General features: G+C 41.5%; 1 protein-coding gene across 5 annotated transcripts in view; it reads right to left on the bottom strand.

Moving 5' to 3' along the window:
- Positions 1-23,797, bottom strand: part of LOC134340352 (rho GTPase-activating protein 27-like) — a 280,428-nt gene that overhangs the window by 186,763 nt on the left and 69,868 nt on the right. For 4 of the 5 annotated variants that reach the window (XM_063037495.1, XM_063037492.1, XM_063037494.1 and 1 more), the window contains exons 2-3: positions 13,687-14,730; positions 11,769-11,882 (exon numbers count right to left, since the gene is read on the bottom strand). In XM_063037495.1, coding sequence (XP_062893565.1) covers positions 11,769-11,882; positions 13,687-14,673 — 1,101 coding nt within the window. In that variant the 5' untranslated portion in view covers positions 14,674-14,730. The remainder of the gene's footprint in view (positions 1-11,768; positions 11,883-13,686; positions 14,731-23,797) is intronic. The other variant, XM_063037496.1, reaches the window with a different exon arrangement.

The following is a 23,797-nucleotide window of genomic DNA, read 5'->3' as shown; positions in this document are numbered from 1 at the left end:
CCTGATGCTGTTCACACTGCTGACACACGACTGTGTTGCAGGATTCAGCACAAACTGATGATGAGTTGGAGTACAGAGAGAAAGTGGAGCGGCTGGTGGACCGGTGCGAGAAGAACAACCTAAATCTGAACATGGAGAAGAACAAGGAAATCATTGTGGACTTCAGGAAGGTGAAGATGAACTATTCCCCTCTGCGAATACAGAGCTCCTCCTTAGAGAGAGTTAAGAGCACCAAGTTCCTGGGAGATGGCATCATGGATGACCTCAGTATCACCTCCATGAACAAGAAGGCACAGCTGCACCTCTACTTCCCAAGACATTTGAGGCAAGCGAGCACCCCGCCCCCATCTTAACTATGTTTTACAGGAACACCATTGAGAACATTTTGAAAAGTTGCATCTCCATCTGGTACAGGAGCAGAAAAACATCAGACTGGAAGTCCCTACAAAGGATTGTGAGAACAGCTGAGGGGATCATAGGGGACTATCGGGGACACTTATCGGGAGTTCTGCATTCGCAGGGCCCTTGGTATTATCAAGGATCCCACTCAACCACCCAGCATCCTCTTTGACTTTCTACCATCAGGCAGGAGACTCCAATGCATAAAAACAAGAACGGGCAGGATGGGAAACAGTTTCTTCCCTCAGGCCATTAGGCTTCTGAACTCCCTGCCACATCGCATTCAAAGTGTCACTGGTTGATCTATTCTGTACCTTACAATATTTAATTAATGCACTTCACTTTGCTTATTTATGTGTAATTCAGCTGTAGATTCTGACCTTACTTTCCTAAATTATGCTGTGTTGTATGCGTACTACTGTGCACTACACCCTAGTCCAGAAAAGCATTGTCTTGTTTGACGGTATACATGTATATAGTTAAATGACAATAAACTTGACTTGACTCGTATATCCCTTCTACCAAAGTGTATGACAATACACTTCCCTGCACTATTTTCCATCTACCATTCCTTTACCCATTCTCCCAATCTGTTCAAGTCCTTCTGCAGATTCCCTGCTTCATCAACACTACCTGCCCCTCCACCTATCTTTGTATTGTCTGCAAACTTGGATACAAAGCCATAAATTCTGCCATCCAGATCATTAACATATAACTTGAAAAGGTGCAGTCCTAACACCGACCCCTGTGGAACATCACCAATCACTAGCAGCCAAATAGAAAAGGCCCCCTTTATTCCCACTCTTTGCCTCCTGCCAATCAGCTCATCTTCTATCCATTCTAGTACCTTTCCTGTAATACCATGGGCTCTTATCTTGTCTGGTGTAAGAACCCATGGTATTACAGGAAATAAACCAGCTTGAAAGGTATCAAGCCAAGCCTGACGTGTGAACGCCTCAGTAGTAATGGCCCACTGCTCACTGAAGATAGTTTTTAATGGTGAAGTGCAGACCTTTCTACTTACAGAGGGAGTTCACTGCCATCGTGATTATTGCTGTTTACAGTATCTGCCCACCCCCTGTGCTGGTGCTGGTGCTGGGGAGCGCTGCAGGAGCTCTAGGACGCAATCTACAACCTCAAAGCCACTCACCCTGATGGTGTCTTCATTGTTACTGGTGACTTCAATCATGCTAACTTAAAAACTGTCCTGCCAAAGTTCTGCCAGATGTCAACTTGGCAACCGGACGAGAGAATATATTACACCTGGTTTACACCAATGTTTATAGAACCCACCAGGCTGTCCCACATCTTTAATACCTCTCTGAAACAGTCCACTGTCCCTTAACAGGCTTCAAGGCAATCACCATCATTCCAGTGCCCAATGATTACTGCCCAGTGTTGACTTCAACCATCATGAAGTGCTTGGCATGGCTGGCAATGGATTACATTGGACCAGTTCGCCTACAACTCAAACTGGTACACTGATGATGCCTTAGCCTTGGCCCTCCACTCTGTCCTGTCCCACCTAGAAAACAATGCCTCATACGCCAGAATACTGTTCATCGAATTCAGCTTGGTGTTTAACACCATCTTCCCTGAGAGGCTGGTGGGTAAACTGTCCTCATTGGGACTCAACACCCCTCTTTGTAACTGGATCTTGGACTTCTTGTCAGCATATAGGAAGGAGATTGAAAATCTGTCTGAGTGGTGCCACAACAACAATCTCGCACTCAATGTCAGCAAGACCAAGGAGTTGATTATTGACTTCAGGAGGAGAAAACTGGAGGTCCATGAGCCAGTCCTCATTGGGGAATCAAAGTGGAGAGGATCAGCAACTTTTAATTCCTCAGTGTTATCATTTCAGAGGACCTGTCCTGGGCCCAGCATGCAAAATCAATTACTAAGAAAGAAAGGCAGCTGCCTCTACTTCCTTAGAAGTTTATGAAGATTTGGCAGGACATCTAATGTTTTGACAAACTTCTATAGATGTGCACTGGAAAGTATAATGACTGGCTACATCATAGTTTGGTATGGAAGCACCAATGCCTTTGAATGGAAAATCCTACAAAAAGTAGTGGATACGACCCAGTCCATCACAGGTAAAGCCCTCCCTCCATTGAGCACAATCTACACAAAGCACTGTCACAAGAAAGCAGCATCCATCATCAGGGACCTCCGCCAGCCAGGTCACACTCTCTTCTCATTGTTGTCATCAGGAAGAAGGTACAGGAGCCTCAGGACCCACTCCACCAGGTTCAGGAACAGCTATTACCCCTCAACCATGGAACTCTTGAATCAAAGGGGATAACTTCACTCGCCCCATCACTGAAATGTTCCCAAAACACACCTTTAAGGAGTCTTCATCTCCTGTTCTCAATATTTATTGTTTATTTATTTATTTTATTATTATTATTATTATTTTCTCTTTTGTATTTTCAGTTTGTTGCCTTTTGCAAATTGGATGTTTGTCCACCCTGTTTGTGCAGTCATTCATTGATTCTATTACGGTTCTTGTATTTTCTGTTTATGCCTGCAAGAAAACGAATCATAGGGTTGACAATAAATATACTTCAAACTTTGACACACCTCCCAGACAACCCCCTCACCCCCACCCAAGTTCTCAGTCTTCCAAGCAACCCTCCCCAGGAAGACCATAATTGAGCTCTGATGGCCAAATGCCATTCTCACTCCAGACATCATTCGAGTTTTTTCTTCTAGTTCTCTTTCTCTCAAATTCAGCAGATTGCAGAGGCAGCACCTCACTGAACTGGACACGAAGACCATAAATGGACTACATTATAGTGTTTTTGTGTGACTGCATTTTGTGCCTTGTGCTGTGTAGGATTGCTGGTACTGTGCTTTGTACCTTGTTGCTGGAGGAACACTGCTTTGCTTGTCTCCATTCATGATATTCATCTATGGTTGAATGACAATTAAACCTGAACTTCAACTGGAATTTGGTAGTGAATTACAATTTATAGGCCTTTTCTTCCAGTTCTCCAGGAGCTTTCCATGTGACAGTTGCATTACCCGATACACTAGAATTTGCTGAAACCATCACAGGCAGAAAGAATTATTATCTGAGGATTAATGTGTTGTTCCAGAAAGATACTGTGCATATCTGTGCACACACACGTGTGGGTGTTACGTGCATCACAGTGAACTGCCCCAAGTCAACTGTATGACCTACAAAAGTGCCAAAATAGATCTATCACTTCCAAGTTTAAACATAAACATCACGTCAAGAGTTTATCTGCAAGGCTCAACGAGGTGTGTCAAATGTGACTAAGTCCTTTTGTCAATAAATGTATTGGAAGTGGATTTTCTTTTCAAGGTTATGAGACAAATATAAATGAGGGAAGTCCTTCAGCCCAATATGATTCATTCAGTCTCAACAACTCTCTTCCTGTCCCACCCTAATCAATACACCATACAATGTTTATTTCAACTCTTTTAGGGTTTTATTTCCACTAGGATCTGGAATACACCATACATTCAGCATCAGAACTCAAAATTCCTTTGGCTCCTTCCACTTTCTCCAAACACCAGGGGTAACCACGGGTACTCACAAGGGCCTAAGCTATGCCTGCCTCTTCTTGGGCTAGGTAGAACAGTCTGTCTTCAAAGCCTTCCCCGGTAATACTCCCCAACTTTTCCTCTGCTGCATTGATGATTGCATTGATGCTGCTTCATGCACCTATGCTAAGCTTGACAATTTCATCACCTTTGCCTCTAACTTCCACCCTGCTCTTAAATTCACTTGGGCCATCTCTGACGCCTCTCTCTCTATTCTTGATCTCTGTCTCTATCTCTGGAGACAAGCTGTCAACCAATGTCTTTTATAAACCTACTGCTTCCCATAGTTATCTGAACTATACCTCTTCCCACCCTGTCTCATGTAAAAATGCTATTACCTTTACTCAGTTTCTTTGCTTCCACCGCATCTGTTCCCAGGATGATGTCCCCCTTCTTTAAAGAACAGGGTTTCCCTCCCTCTACTATTGATGCTGCCCTCACCTGCATCTCCTCCATTTCCCGTATATCTGCGCTCACCCCATCATCCCGCCATCGTAATACAGATAGAGTTCCTCTTGTCCTTACCTACCACCCCATCAGCCTCCACATCCAACACATTATCTTCCACAACTTTTGCTATCTCCAAAGGGATCCTACCACTAAACATATATTTACCTCCCCACCCGTCCTCTCCGCAATTCTCTTGTCCATTTGTCCCTCCCCACTAATCTCCATCCAGGCTCTTATCCATGCAAGTGGCCTAAGTGATACACCTGCCTATTCACCTCCTTCACCTCCATTTAGGGCTCCAAACTGTCCTTCCAGGTGAGGCAACGCTTCACCTGCGAATGTGCTGTGATTGTCTAACATGTCCGGTGTTCCCAATGCGGCCTCCTCTACATTGGTGGACCCATCGTAAATTGGGGAACCACTTCGTCGAGCACCTGCACACCGTCTGCCACAAGCAGGACTTCCCAGTGGCCAAACATTTTCATTCTATTTCCCATTCCCATTCCCATTCTGACATGTTGATCCATGGCTTCCTGTTGTACCAAGCTGAGGCCACCCTCAGGGTGGGGGAGCAAGACCTTATATTTTGTCTGGGTACCCTCCAACCTGATGGTATGAATATCAATTTCTCATCCTGGTGAACAAAATTTCTCCCACCCCAACTCTTTCTCTATTCCTCACTTGGATCTTTTACTTCTTCTCTGCTGCCTATAACATCACCCTAGCTCCCTCCTCCTTCCCTTTCTCCTATTGCCCACTCTTCCCTCCATCAGATTCTTCTCCAGCCTTGACCTTTCCCACACAGCTGGCTTCATCTATCACCTTCCAGCTAGCCTCTTTGCCCTCACTTCACCTTTTAATTCAGGCCCCTTCCCCACTTCCCTCTCAGGCTTAAAGAAAGGTCTTGGCCCGAAACATCGACTGTTTACTCTTTACCATAGATGCTGCCTGGCTCGCTGTGTTCTTCTAGCATTTTGTGAGTGTTGCTTTGGTTTTCTAGCATCTGCAGACTTTCTCACGTTAGCATCAGAGCTATAACTTCCTAATATTTTTTTTTCCCTAAAATCCCCCTGTATTAATTTAAACCTGTGTGCCCTGGTACTAAACTCTCCAGTTTAATTAAGAGAAATGTTCTGAGTTCTTCTTTACAATTACCAACGTTCCCTCTAATTTTTTTTTACAGCTGCATGGACCAACCATTGTACTGAGCAAGAAATTTTTACATGGTCTAAAAACTGCCAGCACTTTAAATGTTCTTTTTTTGTAAATGCATTCTATGAATATTTAGAATGAAAATTGAAAAAATCGCATACATTTGATTTTATTTATTAATTGAAGGGTATAATAAAATACAACAAGGAAAATCATTCACATTTCATAAACTTTTTCTCATCTGTATTGCAAATCAATTGTCTATAAACACCGTCTGGATTAATTTTGCATCCAGATGAAAGATACATCTTAATCCTCATTAGATCATCCAAATGTTCCACCTCTCATCTAATTAGATTAGATTAGATTAGATTATGAGGACACTCAGTCCTCTTTTATTGTCATTTAGTAATGCATGCATTAAGAAATGATACAATATTCCTCCGGTGTGATATCACAGAAACACAGGACAGACCAAGACTGAAAAACTAACAAAAACCACATAATTATAACATAGAGTTACAACAGTGCAACAATACCATAACTTGATGAGGAACAGGCCATTGGCACAGTAAAAAAAAGTTCAAAGTCTCTCGAATGTCCCACATCTCACGCAGACAGGAGAAGGAAGAAAACTCTCCCTGCCATGCCCGACCACAGTCCGACTCTGAGTTGTCCGAAAACTTCGAGCCTCCGATCAACCCTCCGACACCAAGTACCGAGCACCATCTCTGCCGAATGCTTCGACCCCAGCCTCGGTCGCCAGCAGCAGGCAAAGCCGGGGATTTTGGGGCCTTTCCTCCGGAAGTTTCTCGATCACACAGTAACAGCGGCAGCGAACCGGCATTACAGAAGTTTCTCCAGATGTTCCTCTGTGCTTTCACGTCTGTCTCCATCAAATCAGAATTGTCCACGGCCCCTATTTAACAGATACGATATCATTTCACCGGAGAGCTGCGCGCGCTGCGTCATGCTGCCATCTTCTCCTCCCGAATTCACAGTGTATCACCAGATTGGAATGTCTTTATTTTAAAGGTCTCACCTGTTTTCGCTCTTTATCCTCTCAGGGTTTGCCTCCATATAGCATTGACCTCACCTCATCTTCTTGTCCCAGATTTGGCCTTGGTAGAGGTGAATTTGATTGAAATCATAAGATTGAGCCCATGTTTGCAGTCAGCACGAGAAGCTTGAAATGTTCCAACAATGTCAACAAGAATTGACAGTTCTTCAAACTCTTCATTTCTAAGCACGTAGTTCAACATATCAGTGAACGTCTTAATTGAACCAGTCTTTCCCAGAAATGAAAATTTGATATCACAGTATCGCTGCGATATTTTTGAGGCAACACTTTTATCATTTATCAAAGAAAATCCCAGCTACACGGCAACAAAGGCAATGTGTGCGAGAGCGTTTCAGTTACTGCGCAACCATGTACCTGCAAAGCTTGGAGGGAATAGTGTCCATCACGCTATTGAACTGATAACAAACTGAAAGCCCTAGATTATCCTTTTAACTCAGATGTCTGGCACTGGAAATCAGTCATTGGCCTCGTCTCTGCAATGTTGGCATATCTTGGCAACAAGAAACAGAAGCCAGAATCACTGTGCTCTCTGACTAGGAGAAACTTTGATAACCAAATTACATACTGATTGTCATTGGCCAAGTGGATGGTCCAAAACTATTAAGACTGCCAAGAATTTCAGTTCATCCTGTGTAACTTCACAGAAGTAAATGTTGCTTAGCTTTAAACCCTACGCATAGAAATTTCCCTTTAAACCTACAAACTTTGTCCAGCTCATACTGTAATTTCCCAGCTGCCTTTCCTGATTCCATTGCTAATCACTAGCTGTAGTCTCACCGGTTAGGATTGATATCTCTCTCAGACCACATTACTGCACATACCGGTGAATAGCAAAGCCTGCTCGCAGGGTTCTCTGGAACATTACGATCTGTTAGATGTAATTATAATTGGAGATTTGTTTACTGGACAAGCAATTGCTGAATGACCATAGCAATAGTGCACCAAAGATCTCTCAGCAGTGGCTCTGCTGCTTGCCTGAAAGGGCACAGTGCCTTCTTATGCACACCTCTACCAAGGCCAAATCTGGGATAAGAAGATGAGGTGAGGTCAATGCTATATGGAGGCAAACCCTGAGAGGACTAAGAGCGAAAACAGGTGAGACCTTTAGAATAAAGACATCCCAATCTGGTGATACATTGTGAAACTCTGAAGACCTGGTTGTCCTAAAAATGTCCAACAATGGTTGCTCAAAGGGATCATTTCTCCTTTAATATCCCAATGTGAGTTTTACAGAGAAAATTACTTCATTCTATGTGCAACTAATACTGGAATAATGTCAAACATGCAAAGGTGAATCATGACTAGGGTGCAATTTTGACCCAGAATGATAATGAACATATTTTATATAACTATATAACAATTACAGCACAGAAACAGGCCATCTTGGCCCTTCTAGTCCATGCCGAATTCTTACTCTCACCTAGTCCCACTGACCTGCACTTAGCCCATAACCCTCTATTCCTTTCCTGTTCACATAGCTGTCCAATTTAACTTTAAACGACAACATCGAACCTGCCTCAACCACTTCTGCTGGAAGCTCGTTCCACACAGCTACCACTCCCTGAGTAAAGAAGTTCCCCCTCATGTTACCCCTAAACTTTTGCCCTTCAACTCTCAACTCATGTCCTCTTGTTTGAATCTCCCCGACTCTCAATGGAAAAAGCCTATCCACGTCAACTCTATCTATCCCACTCATAATTTTAAATACCTCTATCAAGTCCCCCCTCAACCTTCTACGTTCCAAAGAATAAAGACCCAACTTGTTCAACCTTTCTCTGTAACCTAGGTGATGAAACCCAGGTAACATTCTAGTAAATCTTCTCTGTACTCTCTCTAATTTGTTGAAATCTTTCCTATAATTCGGTGACCAGAACTGTACACAGTACTCCAAATTTGGCCTTACCAATGCCTTGTACAATTTCAACATTACATCCCAACTCCTATACTCAGTGCTCTGATTTATAAAGGCCAGCATACCAAAAGCTTTCTTCACCACCCTATCCACATGAGATTCCACCATTATTCCCAGATCCCTCTGTTCTACTGCATTCTTCAATGCCCTACCATTTACCATGTATGTCCTATTTTGATTAGTCCTACCAAAATGTAACACCTCACATTTATCAGCATTAAACTCCATCTGCCATCTTTCAGCCCACTGTTCTATCTGGCCTAAATCTCTCTGCAAGCTTTGAAAACCTACTTCATTATCCACAACTCCACCTATCTTAGTATCATCTGCATACTTACTCATCCAATTTACCACCCCATCATCCAGATCATTAATGTATATGACAAATAACATTGGACCCAGTACAGATCCCTGAGGCACACCACTAGTCACCGGCCTCCAATCTGACAAACAGTTATCCACCACTACTCTCTGGCATCTCCCATCCAGCCACTGCTGAATCCATTTTACTACTTCAATATTAATACCTAACGATTGAACCTTCCTAACCGACCTTCCGTGTGGGACCTTGTCAAAGGCCTTACTTAAGTCCATATAGACAACATCCACCACTTTACCCCCATCAACTTTCCTAGTAACCTCTTCAAAAAATTCAATAAGGTTTGCCAAACACGACCTTCCACGCACAATTCCATGTTGACTGTTCCTAATCAGACCCTGTCTATCCAGATAATTATATATACCATCTCTAAGAATACTTTCCATCAATTTACCCACCACTGATGTCAAACTCACAGGCCGATCATTGCTAGGTTTACTCTTAGAACCCTTTTTAAACAATGGAACAACATGAGCAATATGCCAATCCTCTGGCACCATCCCTGTTTCCAATGATATTTGAAATATTTCTGTCAGAGCCCCGGCTATTTCCACGCTAACTTCCCTCAAGGTCCTAGGGAGTATCCCGTCAGGACCCGGAGACTTATCCACTTTTATATTCCTTAAATGCTCCAATGTTTCCTCTTCTTTAATCATCAGTTTCCATAACTTCCCCACCTGTTTCCCTTATCTTACACAATTCAATATCCTTCTCCTTAGTGAATACCGAAGAAAAGAAATTGTTCAGAATCTCCCCCATCTCTTTTGGCTCCACACATAGCTGTCCACTCTGATTCTCTAAGGGACCAATTTTATCCTTCACTATCCTTTTGCTATTAATATAACTGTAGAAACCCTTGGGATTTATTTTCACCTTACTTGCTAAAGCAACCTCATATCTTCTTTTAGCTTTTCTAATTTCTTTCTTTAGATTCTTTTTACTGCCTATATTTATTGTAGATCTCTCTCTTTTTCCAAACCAAGTTCCCAATATCCCTTGAAAACCATGGCTCTCTCAAACTTTTAACCTTTCCTTTCAACCTAACCGAAACATAAAAATTCTGTACTCTCAAAATTTCACCTTTAAATGACCTCCATTTCTCTATTACATTCTTCCCATAAAACAAATTGTCCCAATCCACTCCTTCTAAATCCTTTCGCATCGCCTTAAAGTTAGCCTTTCTCCAATCAAAAATCTCAACCCTGGGTCCAGACCTATCCTTCTGCATAATTATATTTTACTCCAGGAAGAAAACAGAGATTTTCAGTGGCATATCATTGACAAAATTAGTGTTGAATTCTTAGACTGCAGTGTCTTACTTAAGGTCTTGGTTGCAATAAGGAAAAACAAGCCTCCGACTCAGGGGAAAATCCTTGCAGCCTCTGTTCTATGTTGGCAATTTTTAAGTGTTCTGATTCCATGCATGGGAGTGTCCGCAGTTGAAAACTTGTAAATAATTAGTGAACATGTTTAGAAAACACTTCAACAAGGATAGTTTTACTTTAAGTACTGTTTATCCGCAGGAAATTATTTGAGCAAATAATGATCCGATTATTTAGAACATAGAACATAAAACAGTACGGCACAGTACAGGCCCTTCAGCCCACAATGTTGTGCCAACCCTTAAACCTTGCCTCCCATATAACCCCCACCTTAAGTTCCTCTATATACCTGTCTAGTAGTCTCTTAAATTTCATTAATGTATATGTCTCCACCACTGACTCAGGCAGCGCATTCCACGCACCAACCACTCTCTGAGTAAAAAACTTTCCTCTAATATCCCCCTTGAACTTCCCACCCCTTAACTTAAAGCCATGTCCTCTTGTATTGAGCAGTGGTGCCCTGGGGAAGAGGTGCTGGCTGTCCACTCATCTATTCCTCTTAATATCTTGTATACCTCTATCATGTCTCCTCTCATCCTCCTTCTCTCCAGAGAGTAAAGCCCTAGCTCCCTTAATCTCTGATCATAATGCATACTCTCTAAACCAGGCAGCATCCTGGTAAAGCTCCTCTGTACCCTTTCCAATGCTTCCACATCCTTCCTATAGTGAGGTGTCCAGAACTGGACACAGTACTCCAAGTGTGGCCTAACCAGAGTTTTATAGAGCTGCATCATTACCCCGCGACTCTTAAACTCTATCCCTCGACTTATGAAAGCTAACACCCCATAAGCTTTCTTAACTACCCTATCCACCTGTGAGGCAACTTTCAGGGATCTATGGACATGTCTGCTCCTCCACACTACCAAGTATCCTGCCATTTACTTTGTACTCTGCCTTGGAGTTTGTCCTTCCAAAGTGTACCACTTCAGACTTCTCCGGGTTGAACTCCATCTGCCACTTCTCAGCCCACTTCTGCATCCTATCAATGTCTCTCTGCAGTTTGCGACAATCCTCTACACTATCCACAACACCACCAACCTTTGTGTTGTCTGCAAACTTGCCAACCCACCCTTCTACCCCAACATCCAGGTCGTTCATAAAAATCGCGAAAAGTAGAAGTCCCAGAACCAATCCTTGTTGGACACCACGAGTCACAACCCCCCAATCCAAATGTACTCCCTCCACCACGACCCTCTGCCTTCTGCAGGCCGGCCAATTCTGAATCCACCTGGCCAAACTTCCCCGGATCCCATGCCTTCTGACTTTCTGAATAAGCCTACCCTGTGGAACACAAGTGTTATTTCTAGAACACTACAGTTTATTAATTAACTATATTTTGGTGAATGGAGTAACAGACAAAAAGCTGGAGGAACTTAGCGGTTGGGCAGCATCTATCCAGGGAAGTAAACAATCAATGTTTCAAGTTGGGAGCCTTACCTGGACTGATTTCCCTCCATAGGCACTATCTCGCCCACCAAGTTTCGTGTGTTGCTCCAGGTTCCAATGCCTGCAGTCACTTGAGTCTCCATATTTTGATGATTGTTGTGTTCCCTGCAGGAAATGGCATCCCCCAGTGGTGACTGACTGTCATGTCACTCACAGTTTTCACAATGCAACAGCAGAATGATGAATCCCAAGGGTAAGTTACAGTATCACAGTTTAAAGTCGCTTTGAACAACTTGCCATTTAAAAACATACTGGGTTTCAGACCTGATACAGTATGTGTGCTTTCTCTCTTCACTAATGACTCCTGAACCTTTGATTATTTCCAGGATTCTCAGTTATACTTTTACACAAAACATTTCAGCTTGTTTTGATGAAATTATTTTGAAAACTAATTTGGTATAAATTTAACAAATTAATAAGAAACTGAAGCAGGAGAAGATTGTTCAGCCCCTCACATCTGCTGTTCCATAATACATCACTTATCAGTGCCACTGTCCTGTAATAATCACAGATCCCTTGAATCCCTTAATGCCAAAAAAATATATCAGTCTCCACCTAGAATACACTCAGCCCTTTAGGGAGGAGAACTCCAAAGATTCACTATACTCTGGGTGAAGAAACTTCTCCTCATCTCAGTTCTGAATGGCCGATCCTTTATATTGTGGCTCTTCTACATTTCCCCAAGCCAGGAAGAAATATCATTCCTGCATCAATCCTATCAAGCCCTATAGGAACTTGCTAGCTTGAGGACACACTACATGAGGTTAAGGAACAGGAGGATTGCATTTAGTCCCTGAACATGCTTCCTGATTCAATAATAATTTACCTTTCACCTCAGCACTATTCTCCCTCACTAACTCGTGATCTACTTGCTACCTGACAATCTATTGGCTTCTGACTCGAATACACTCAGGTCTGAGACAACTGCTTTGTTATAAAACATTTCTTTCCATTTGGGATTGCAATCCCATGGGTTTGTTAACATTTCTATATTCATTGATTTACATATGCCTGTTTTCAGTCTCTCAGCTCGATACATCACAGATATATCACTCCCCACCATTGGTAGTTTCTACAGAAGATGCTGCCTCAAGAACACAACAACCATCATCAAAGATCCCCACCATCTGGGCCATGCCATCTTCTCACATCTACCATCAGGCAAGAGATATGGATGTCTGAAGTCTCACACCACCAGGTTCAAGAACAGCTACTTCTCTTCAACCATTCAGTTCTTGAACCAGTTGGAACAACCCTAATCCCTACAGTTTAGTAACATAATAACTACTTTGCTCACTTTGTGTTCAAATGCACATAGTATTTTTTGTTCTAATTGTGTTCTTTCTTGTACACATTGTGTATAATTTATGTTTAATTTATATGTTTTTATTGTGCATACTGCTTATATGATGGACTTATGCCTAAGACAATAAATTCAATTTTGACTTTATTTTAATGATGAGTTAACTGCAATGTGTAGTCAGTCTAATATGCTCCTTCTATCCTAGTTCCTGCAATTAACTTGGCTTCATTATTTTGTTTTGATTTTTCTCAGTTCATCTCTGTCCATTCCAGCCTGGGACCAACATCCTGAACTGAAGGCCTTCAAGTAATAAAATACGTCTGTTGCATGGAATGAACAATTGTGATTTTTAGATAACTATAAATAATTAATAGTGCACAAAGTTAAGCAAAACTCTACGAGGTAATATTCCTGAGAGACAAGGGATTGGCAGTCAAAGGACAGAAACACAAAACAATGAATACAATAATCTATACTTCTTGCAGAAGAAAATCACTGAGAGGTAAAAGGAATACAAATGAAAGTCTAGTATCTTCAAAAACCAAACCCAATTCCCCCTGCTTTTCCATATTACATACATAAATCCTCATTCTTAAGTGAACATACCTTCAATACATCACTATGTTCTTCCTTTTGGGATTTAGTCTTTGGCTTTGATATGTCTGGAATCGACTCATAAAGATTTTCAGAATCAGGAAGTTGTATTTGAGGAAGCGTCGAGCTGTTTGTTTCCACAGGCTTTGGGTGTCCCAATATCACAGCACCAATTTCTACAGTAGAGTGTCTTTTAGAATTGCTGCCCTGGCTAAAGCTAGTACGTTGAAGAGGATAGACCTTTTCTGAAAGGTTAATTTCTTTCGCCTTATTGAGGCCAAGTTTATGATCAAGGCCTTCTGGATTCACTGCTGGCAGGAGATCTTCCATTAGGCTAAGTCTGTGTGCAAAATTATCTTGCAGCTTGGTGCGGACCCTGACAGTGGAATTTAGCCTTTTTGGTGCAATGGTAGTGGTGAACTTTTTACTATTGGACTGTTTATTCTTCTCAGAGGCTTTAGCCACTTCGCTGTAACATGGCGTCAATTCTAGTGGCAACAAAGAATGTTGTGAAGAATTTGAGCCACGGAGTGAGGGCGGGCAGTCATTGGCCAGTTGATTCAATGAAGGATCCTTGGGTTTAATAGAGCTTAAATTAGGCTGGTTTTCTTTCTCCAGGACTGGATCACAAGTGTTGTCATTGTGTCCTTGTTTATCTTGGTGAAATAGCTCACTTTTCTCAACAGTCCAATGGTTTTTAACAACACTTTGAGTCTTGCTCACCTCTCCACTATTTTGGTTTTCAGCATTATCAGATCCAACCAGGGATGGAACTCCAGGGGAAACTGCCGTTTCTGAAGTCAATTCCCTCACATAGTGTGCTGGCAAGTAGAATGGTTTGGATTGGTCATCCTTCTTAACATGCCACCAGTGCTCATTGGTTCTTGAAAGGAGAATATATATCTCATTTTGTTTAATAGCGATGAGTCTCCCATCCCTGGCTGTGTATTGATAGTTATATTCAACCTGAACAAGAACTTTTCCTGTGGCTGTAGACATCTCCAAATCAAATTAAATGCTTTCAAGAAGATTCCTTTAAGGCACAACACCTCATTGCTGTAAAAAAAAGAAAATCAGTTAGTACCTCATTCCATAAAAATATATGTTTTGTAGGTGATAGATTTCCACGCAAGTTTTCATTGCCAGGACCTCATGCCCATGCCTATAAGATGAATGATGTCAGTAAGCTATTCAATCATAGATAGGATCCTTGTTAAACTCAGACTTTCCCTCAATAGATACAAACCCTGATTTCCAAGGAGGGCCAGTGAAATGGTTAAGGATACTGGGTGCAATGCGCCGCTTCTACTTGTGGTTGGCCTCACTAATACCAAATTCACCAGATACTGAAAGAAAACTTGGGATCCTTCTACACTCATCTCAGGTCAACCCTTGTTGGGGGCACATCTGCTGAAATGGTGGGAGGATATTTTAAGAGACTTTTGGATAGGTATATGGAGCTTAGAAAAATAGAGGGCTATAAGTAAGCCTAGTGATTTCTAAGATAGGGACATGTTCGGTACAACTTTGTGGGCCGAAGGGCCTGTATTGTGCTGTAGGTCTTCTATGTTTCTAAGTTTCTAATATTTTGGAATGCACACTAAACTGCAGGTACAGCATATGCAATGTTGTCCCAATGCAGCCACATGCAATACATAGAGGGCACGTGTTTGAAACTTCAAAGTAAGTTCAAAGGAGATATGCAGGACACTTCTATTTTGCACGGAGTGGTGGGTGCCAATAATGCACTGCCGGGGTGGTATTGGAAGCAAATATGATAGAAGAGTTTAAGAGGCTAGTAGACAAGCACATGAGTATACAGAAAATGGAGCAATATGGACATTGTATAGGCAAAGGGGATTAGTTTAGTTAGATGGTTAAATTACGTTTAATTAGTTCAGCACAACACCAAGGGCCAAATGGCCTGTTCCTGTTTCAGGTTCCAATAACTTGTTTCAGTTCCAATTGCATGACCAATAGCAGCCGTCTGTGTGGTAGTCCTGAGATTACCTCTGTTGGAATTCTAGCTAATATTTCTGGGTTGACATGTAAATATAACTTCAGCTGAATTAATTTCTGAGCAGTTTAAACTGTTCTACATTCAGCAAAGTTCAGCATTCCTTCTAACTGAAAAAAATATAGCTTTTTACTGGACTAAGGGTCAAATAAAGCACGCTTCACAAAACCATTCAGCATCTCTGTGTGGTATCTCAGTTGTACAGCAGCTGACAGGAAAACACTTCAGCAGGTCATCTCTAGCGCACAGAAGATCATCGGGACACAGCTCCCAGCCCTGGAGGACACCTACAGCTCTCGCTGCCTAAGGAAAGCTACAAGCAGCTGTAAGGACAATTCACATCCATGCAATCATCTGTTTGAACTTCTTCCATCCGGCAGACGTTATAAGATTTCTTATGCCTGCACTTCTAGACTGAAAAATAGCTTTTTCCCCAGAGCTATAACTGCTCTGAACCGATCGATCAAGCATCATCCATAAATTTGTTATATTGCTACTTTAATACCGGTTTTATGGCTGTCATGCATCTGAGTTGTGCTTTTGTACTGCTGGACATTGCTTGTACTGGCTGGTTACTTGATTTTATTTATTGTTTATTTATTTTATTTGTTGTTTTATAGCATTGAGTACGAGAGTTGCAAACTCATTTTCGCTGTATTGGTGCATGACAAATTGTACTATTCAATGACAATAAAGATATTTCATTTCATTTCATTTATTTACCATAGCTGGTTATCACCAGGGATGCCATTAATAACATGTCATTCTGATGAAAGGATATTGCATTGAAATATTAATATCTCTCTCCTGAGATGCTGTTTAACATGATGACTACCCCAAACGTCCAGAAAAAGATTACAAAGTAGGGGAATTAAGGGTCATGGAGAAAAGGCAGCTAGGTGGAGATGAGTCCACCATGATCTTATTGAATTCTGGAGCAGGCTCAATGGGCCAGATGGCCTACTCCTGCTCCCATTTCTTGTGTTCTTATGTTCAAAGACTGAATTGGCTAGTAGGACCGGGTGGATCCATTCAAGTATATTTGCCACCCTCACCTTTCCTTTCTCCAAGGCTCACCCTGCCCATAGCCTCAAACACAAATCTTTCTCCAGCTTCCCTCCCATCCCCCCACCAGATACCCCATATTCACTCTGGGAGTTTGATGAGTCTCCTACCCTCTCTACCATCCTCAAAAAACATTTGCTTTCCATGGTCATTTCCTAGCTCCTAAAGCAATTGATGTCCTCCTGTCAGATGACATCATCCTTTTCCACCTCCAAGCACCTTCCCCTCTGCAAAGACCTTGAAACACAGTACTCACTCGGATCTCCCTGATCAGACAATTCACCCCTCCCCCCTCCACACCCATCTTAAATTCACCAACAACATCCTCCATGATTGCAGCTCTGTTCTATTCTTTCATCTTTTCTTTCTTCAGCCTTTGGCATGAGTTGACTGCAATCATCCTCTACCGTGGCCTCTTCTCAATGGTCAAGCTTGACAGGAATATGCTTACTTACCCATTATAATTTCTTTTTCATCCTAACCAATGGATTTACAACAAAGGAAAATGCTGGAAAAACTCAGCTTTTGTGGAATACAATAAAGAATTATCATTTCAGGTTGATGGCTTCCTCTTTTTCCTTATACTGCCCTTTGGCAGTATGATGCAGCTTCCACGTACATTTGTTGAATCAGGTGTCCAGCAGCAGGCATGTCAAAACTGAAGTGAACAGAATTTAAATTCTCCAGCTGTTGTGGCAGGTTTCAAATACTCTTCTCTAGATCTGCAGACCAGATCTCTGGAATCCAGTCCTATAACCACCCAATAATGGGAAAAATCTTGTGTTTCGAACTTGAGGTTTCTATTTCTGTTGATTTCTAAAGAAACTTGTAATTATTATCTCACGCCATGGCTTCTTTATTTAAAAAATGACATGTTATGCGGTAACTTTCTTATTAATGTGGAAGATCAAAATGGTTCACCTAATGTAAAGGCTGCAGGATTCATATCAAAGGTTTTAAGTTTGCTTTGTTTACACTAATTGCTGTTGGAAATACATCAACCTGCGACCAACACCTATAGGTGCTTCAACTTCTCTGTTTATTTTCTGCTGTGATAATTTTGTATATGTACATTTCTGACATGATTTCCAATATTTTATTGCACTACAGATTGGGACATCACGAACATCCCATCCTGAATCTCCACTAATCAGTCAGTCAAAATTGCACTTTATCCTCAAAATATGGTCTTCTGCTCTCATGGCTGCCTCTCTACTCTCCACCCTACTTTAGCAAATGACAACAATAGTTCAGCCAGAGTAAAACAAGGAGTGAGACTTTGGAGTACCATGGTATTTAAAGAAGATGTTAGATCTTTTAGACCATAAGGCCAGCAGCAGAACAAGGCCATTCAGCCCATTAAGTCTGTTGAACCATTCAATCATGGGAGTCAACATAATTAAAGACCCCCACCCACCATGGACATTCACTCTTCTCCCACCACCACCTCCGCCCCCCCCCCCACCCCACCGGGCAAGAAAGCACGTACCACCAGGCCCAAGGATAGTTGCAATCCCACTGTTACGTATAAGACTACTGAACAGTTCCCTTGCACAATACGATGAACTCTTAATCTCACGATCTACCTTGTTATGGCCTTGCACCTTATTGTCTTCCTGTAATTTACTCTTTGTGTCTGTCATACTTTATTCCGCCTATTATTGTTTTCCCTTACACTACCTCAATACACTGATGTGATGGAATGATCTGTATGATGTATGTTTTTCACGTCACCTTGGTACATGCAAAAATAATAAGCCAATTTACCTCAGATCAACATACTGTACACCAGCTATGCCTATATGAAGACACACTCCCACCATTCCAATTTCACATGGTGATGATGAAGTTCCTTCAGTATTTCCCCAAATTATCCTATGTCTTATTTGAAGCAGCAAGATCACTTTGGTTGTGTATTTGTCAACACCTTGCATGCTCTTGTGCAAAGTGAATGAGAAGGCCATTGGCAAGAACTTGACTTCATGCAGTAAGCTAATGTAAAGGTGCAACTCCTTGTGCATTAATTGTGAAGGACCTTCCATTGTTCTCATCCACATCAAGGTGAGTATAGTGGAACTTAGAATCTACTGGAATTATCAAGACTCAGGAGCTTTAAACAAGGAATGTTTATTCTATCTCTAACAGCATGGAGCACCCTGTAATTGGTGCTTCACCTCCTCATGGTAACATCACTATGACCTCTGACCAGACGAGTTATTTACAAATACTCCACAGTTCTTGGATGACATACTGTTCTCCCAGTTCTTGAAAATTATTCCCTACTTTCTGATATGTTGTCAGCGTTCAGAACAAATGCAGTTATGAAAATATGAGTCTATCCACACATGCACAAACACCTAAAGAGTGCAGATACCACAACACCGTTGCCCAGATACATGCATGCACACTGACCCTCCATGACTAGACGGTGCATATTAATTCATTGGTAATGGTTACTTAATTTCTTAGTATTTGGTTGAAGATCAGAATGCAGAAGTGGCTGTGTTTGACGGAAAATGGGAAATGTGTAGGAAGCAAAAGGAGAGGGTATCAGAGATAATGGCGGATAGTGGGTCAGGAAAGAGACAAGCAAGGATAAAAGATGGGAGAGTAAGTAATTGCAGGGGATAGAAAATAGAGGCTCAGAGGGGTGGAGGACAGAAGAACATACCAACCAGATGGAGATAAACGGAAGAGACAAAAAGAAAACTGAAATTAATGAAGGGACTGGAAGAGAAGGCAAAGGGAGATTGGAAGAGTAGAGATGATTGGAGAGGGAAGAGGACATTGGAGAGTAAATGACAAGGAATCTGAGGGTGAAAAGAAAGACATTGGAAAAGAGGAATGTGGGCACAATAGGTAAAGTATACTGAAAGTCAGAAGAAAGATGGGAAATAGGGGTAGGTTGGACAAGGGAGATAAGACAGAATGCATAATCATCAACTCTCCATGCACCAGCCATTCTAGCTGGTGTATGGCATACATATCTGTAGTATGGTTTGCAGTTTAAGTGTGTTATCTTATTATTTATATACAGTATGGATATATTTTCAACCACATCCACTACAAGTACATACACTTCTGAATTGAATTTATGTATGCAAAACTTTAAATTATGCATCGTTAAATGTTTTGACCTCACCAAACTGTAACTACATTTTCCACCCGAGACACAGTCTGCGTTCTCAACTCTGGTCCGACTTCGGTTTATAAAGTCGTGGTGTTGGATCCACATCTTTCAGCAAAGCTGCCTTTTGGGGTTAAAAAGCAGTGAACGCTGCCTTTCACTCTTTCATATTGGTCGCACAAGCAAACAGAAGAGAGCGATTCAATCAGGTCATAATCTCCCATGAAGAGATTGCCTCCAGCAGTGGGCAATTTCTATTCAAAGGAAAAATCTGAGAAGTGGATGGATTTAATTGTTTTCTATTTTAAGTTGTTTTTGTTTCAGTAGTGAGCAACAAGAATATTAAATGTGATAAAGGTCTAACTCTTCAAAAGAGTTAAAATGCCTTATGATTCAAATAGGCCAATAATTTATATTTCTGTACAATGCTTTTATTTTAAGCACATAAACAGTTTTAACTGCATGAAAGTGAAATGCAAAGGTAAATCTAGACTGTGAACTATGAATTATAATTCTTCAATATTTATTTCCACAGGAACTAAGTCCATTCGTAAGCTGATTCCTGACTGGTTATCAGTCTTCATTGTGGAAGATACTAGCAGCATGATGGAAGTTCCAGGTGTCGGGGGCATGAAGTGTGTGAGGGTACCATAACTAAAGAGAAGGTTCTTGGGAAACTGAAAGGTTTGAAGGTAGATAAGTCACCTGCGCTAGATGGTGTACACGCCAGGGTTCTGAAAGAAGTGGCTGAAGAGATTGTGGAAGAATTAGTAAAGATCTTTCAAGAATCACTAGATTCCAGAATGGTTCCAGAAGACCAGAAAATACACAGCAAATACACTTCATTCTTCAAGAAGGGAGAGATGCAGAGGAAAGGAAACTATAGGCCAGTTAGTCTGACCTCAGTGGTTGGGAAGATGTTGGAGTTGATTATTAAGGATGAGGACTCAGGGTACTTGGAGGCACATAATAAAATAGAGATGGTTTCCTCAAAGGAAAATCTTGCCTGACAAATCTGTTTGAATTCTTTGAAGAAATAACAAGCAGGATAGACAAAGGAGAATCAGTTGATGTTGTGTGCTTGGATTTTCAGAAGGCCTTTGACAAAGTGCCACTCATGAGGCTGCTTAACAAGCTAGGAGCCCATGGTATTACAGGAAAGATTCTAGCATGGATAAAACAGTGGCTAAATGTCAGGAGGCAAAGAGTGGAAATAAAGGAAGCCTTTTCTGACCGGCTGCCGGTGACAAGTAGTGTTCCACAGGGGTCTGTGTTGGGGCCGATTCTTTTTTACGTTATACGTCAGTGATTTGGATGATGGAATTGATGGAATTGTTGCAGAGTTTGCAGGCGATAAGAGGATAGGTGAAGGGGCAAGTAGTTCTGAGGAAGTAGACAGTCTACAGAAGGGCTTAGACAGAGCAGGAGAATGGGCAAATAAATGGCAGATGGAATATAGTGGATGGAACGAAAAGGGCTGATTCTTTTCTAAATGGAGAAAAAATACAAAAAAACTAAGGCGCAAAGGGACTTGGGAGTCCTTGTGCAGGATTCCGTAAAGGTTAATTTGCAGGTTGAGTCTGTGGTGAGAAAGGCAAATGTGATGTTAGCATTCATTTCAAGAGGACTAGAATATAAAAGCAAGAATCTAATACTGAGATTTTATAAAGCATTGGTGAGGACTCATTTGGAGTATTGTGAGCAGCTTTGGGCCCCTTATCTTAGAAATGATGTGTTGAAACTGGAGAGGGTTCAAAGGAGGTTCATGAACTCCATCAATATTAATTGTGTAAGATCCATGCACCTATCCCAGTTTAGTTTTTTGCTATGATATAGGAGTATTAGAGGACCATGTTATGGCATATTAATGTTAGGTTACGAAGCACTAGAATAGTCAAATTCTCCGCTATCTGAAACATGGGCTCTTGTTTCTTTGTTCATGGAGGCCACCTGACCTGTTGAGGGTTTGCAGTATTTTCAAAGAATATAGAAACATGGGCTCTTGTTTCTTTCTTCATGGAGGCTGCCTGACCTGGTGAGGGTTTGCAGTATTTTCAAAGAATATAGAAACATGGGCTCTTGTTTCTTTCTTCATGGAGGCTGCCTGACCTGGTGAGGGTTTGCAGTATTTTCAAAGAATATACAATATACAGCAGTAGAACACAGAATAGGCCCATTGGCTCATGAAGTCTGTGCCAATTGTGATGTCAAATGAAACTATTCACATCTGCCTGCATATGGTCTATATTCACCCAGTACTTTCATGTTCATACATCTGTCTAAGTGCCTTTTAAATGCTACTCTTCTATTTTTAATTGAATACCACTGTCAGGTTCATCAGTGAAATGGTAATGCTCATGAGCTTGACTGCATGATGTTGCATGGGTGTCAACACTCAGCTGCACAACTGTGAACTTGGGATCCAGCCCTTAAAGGCACATGCACCACACAAGTATCTCTGTGACAAATTATAGAGTAGTGTGTGTGAAGAAAGTCGAGAGTGGGGAAGTTCTGTTCCCACATTCACTGAAAGGGATTTGGAGAGTCAGGCAAACTGCTGGAGATATTTTACTGTGTGGAATTGGAACAGGGAGACTCACCAGGGCTACTCTCAGGTGTCTCTGGCAGGACATTGCTCAAAGGAATTCTGCTAGAAGAGAGATTCCTACATTTACATCATTTTTAAGGGGTTTTCTCTTGGGCAAGTGCAAAGGACCAGCAGATCCCACGTGCTGAAAGAAAAGTAGATGAGGAGTTTTCTCCTGGAGTTTACAATTTGGAAGAATTTCCTACCATTGTGGAATGGAAGATGAATTGGGGCATCAGCCTGAAATGATCCTGAACTTAGGAAGCCGAGAGATAACTATTAACTTTCCATTAACTGTGAGAACAGTTCAAGATGTACAGCTGTCTTTGAAGCTAGAAGAGGTCACAGACCTTGGAATAGATCATCTTGTGGAAACATTGGGCCTGGGTGGAATAGAACTTAGATGCTGATTCCTTCTGTGCCAGGGGCCACACAGTCTGTTCAGCTGCCAATGCCTAAGTTCCATTTCCAAGTTGCCCAGTAAGAGGTGTATTAGCTGTAGGAGAACATCTGTAACGTGTTGGAACAGGTTCAAATTCACAGCCCAAGATGCAAGAAGTCTTATCTTATGGGTAAGCCATGCAAGAAGTAAGGAGAGGATGCAGAGTGCTGACGTCATTGTGGCAGACAATGCAATGTGAAACTGATTGGCCCTTTCACTGGCACAGTTTCAGAGGAACCAACACCATGTTAATTGACTATGTCTGTCACTTGCTCATCGCCAACTCCGCCAGGTCACATTCCTCCTCAGTACAAGAATAGATTTCTGTGGATCAATACAAGGCTCTGCAAAGAATATTGGAATGTATTTTGAACAATTTCACTTCATTTCTTGTTAAATAGACAATTAAAACTCAAAACACAACAAGAAACATACATAAAAAATAATTGAATCTGATGTGTACATAACAGGGATAGAATAAAGAATATCTAAATATAGAAACAGGACAAACTTAACATAAAACAAGCCACACAATGCAAGGGTACATCTTGGAGTTAACAACACATTTCATCTCTGTTACTGTATCATTCTGGTTAGGTCACACTAGCAACTTAATATAGGGTATAAAGTTAGAATCATAACAGGAAGTATCACTCAGTACCAACCCTTAAGCAGAAAAAAACACCTATTGCTAATTGTGCTGTATCAATAATGTGCTATCAGCAAAAACATCCGTTCTCAATCTTGAGCCATACTTTCACATTAGATACAAATTAGCGTTCAAAATCTTCTATATTTCAAATTTACATCAAAGCTCACAGTCTAGTAACTTAAGTCTATGAATAAATCCACTTCTCATGGATCTTAATTCTCAAATTTAACCAA

The sequence above is a fragment of the Mobula hypostoma genome, chromosome X1 (assembly GCF_963921235.1).
Source record: "Mobula hypostoma chromosome X1, sMobHyp1.1, whole genome shotgun sequence".
Taxonomy (NCBI): Eukaryota; Metazoa; Chordata; class Chondrichthyes; order Myliobatiformes; family Myliobatidae; genus Mobula; species Mobula hypostoma.
The sequence above is the reverse complement of the archived record's forward strand: the minus strand, read 5'-3'. Positions and strand labels throughout refer to the sequence as shown.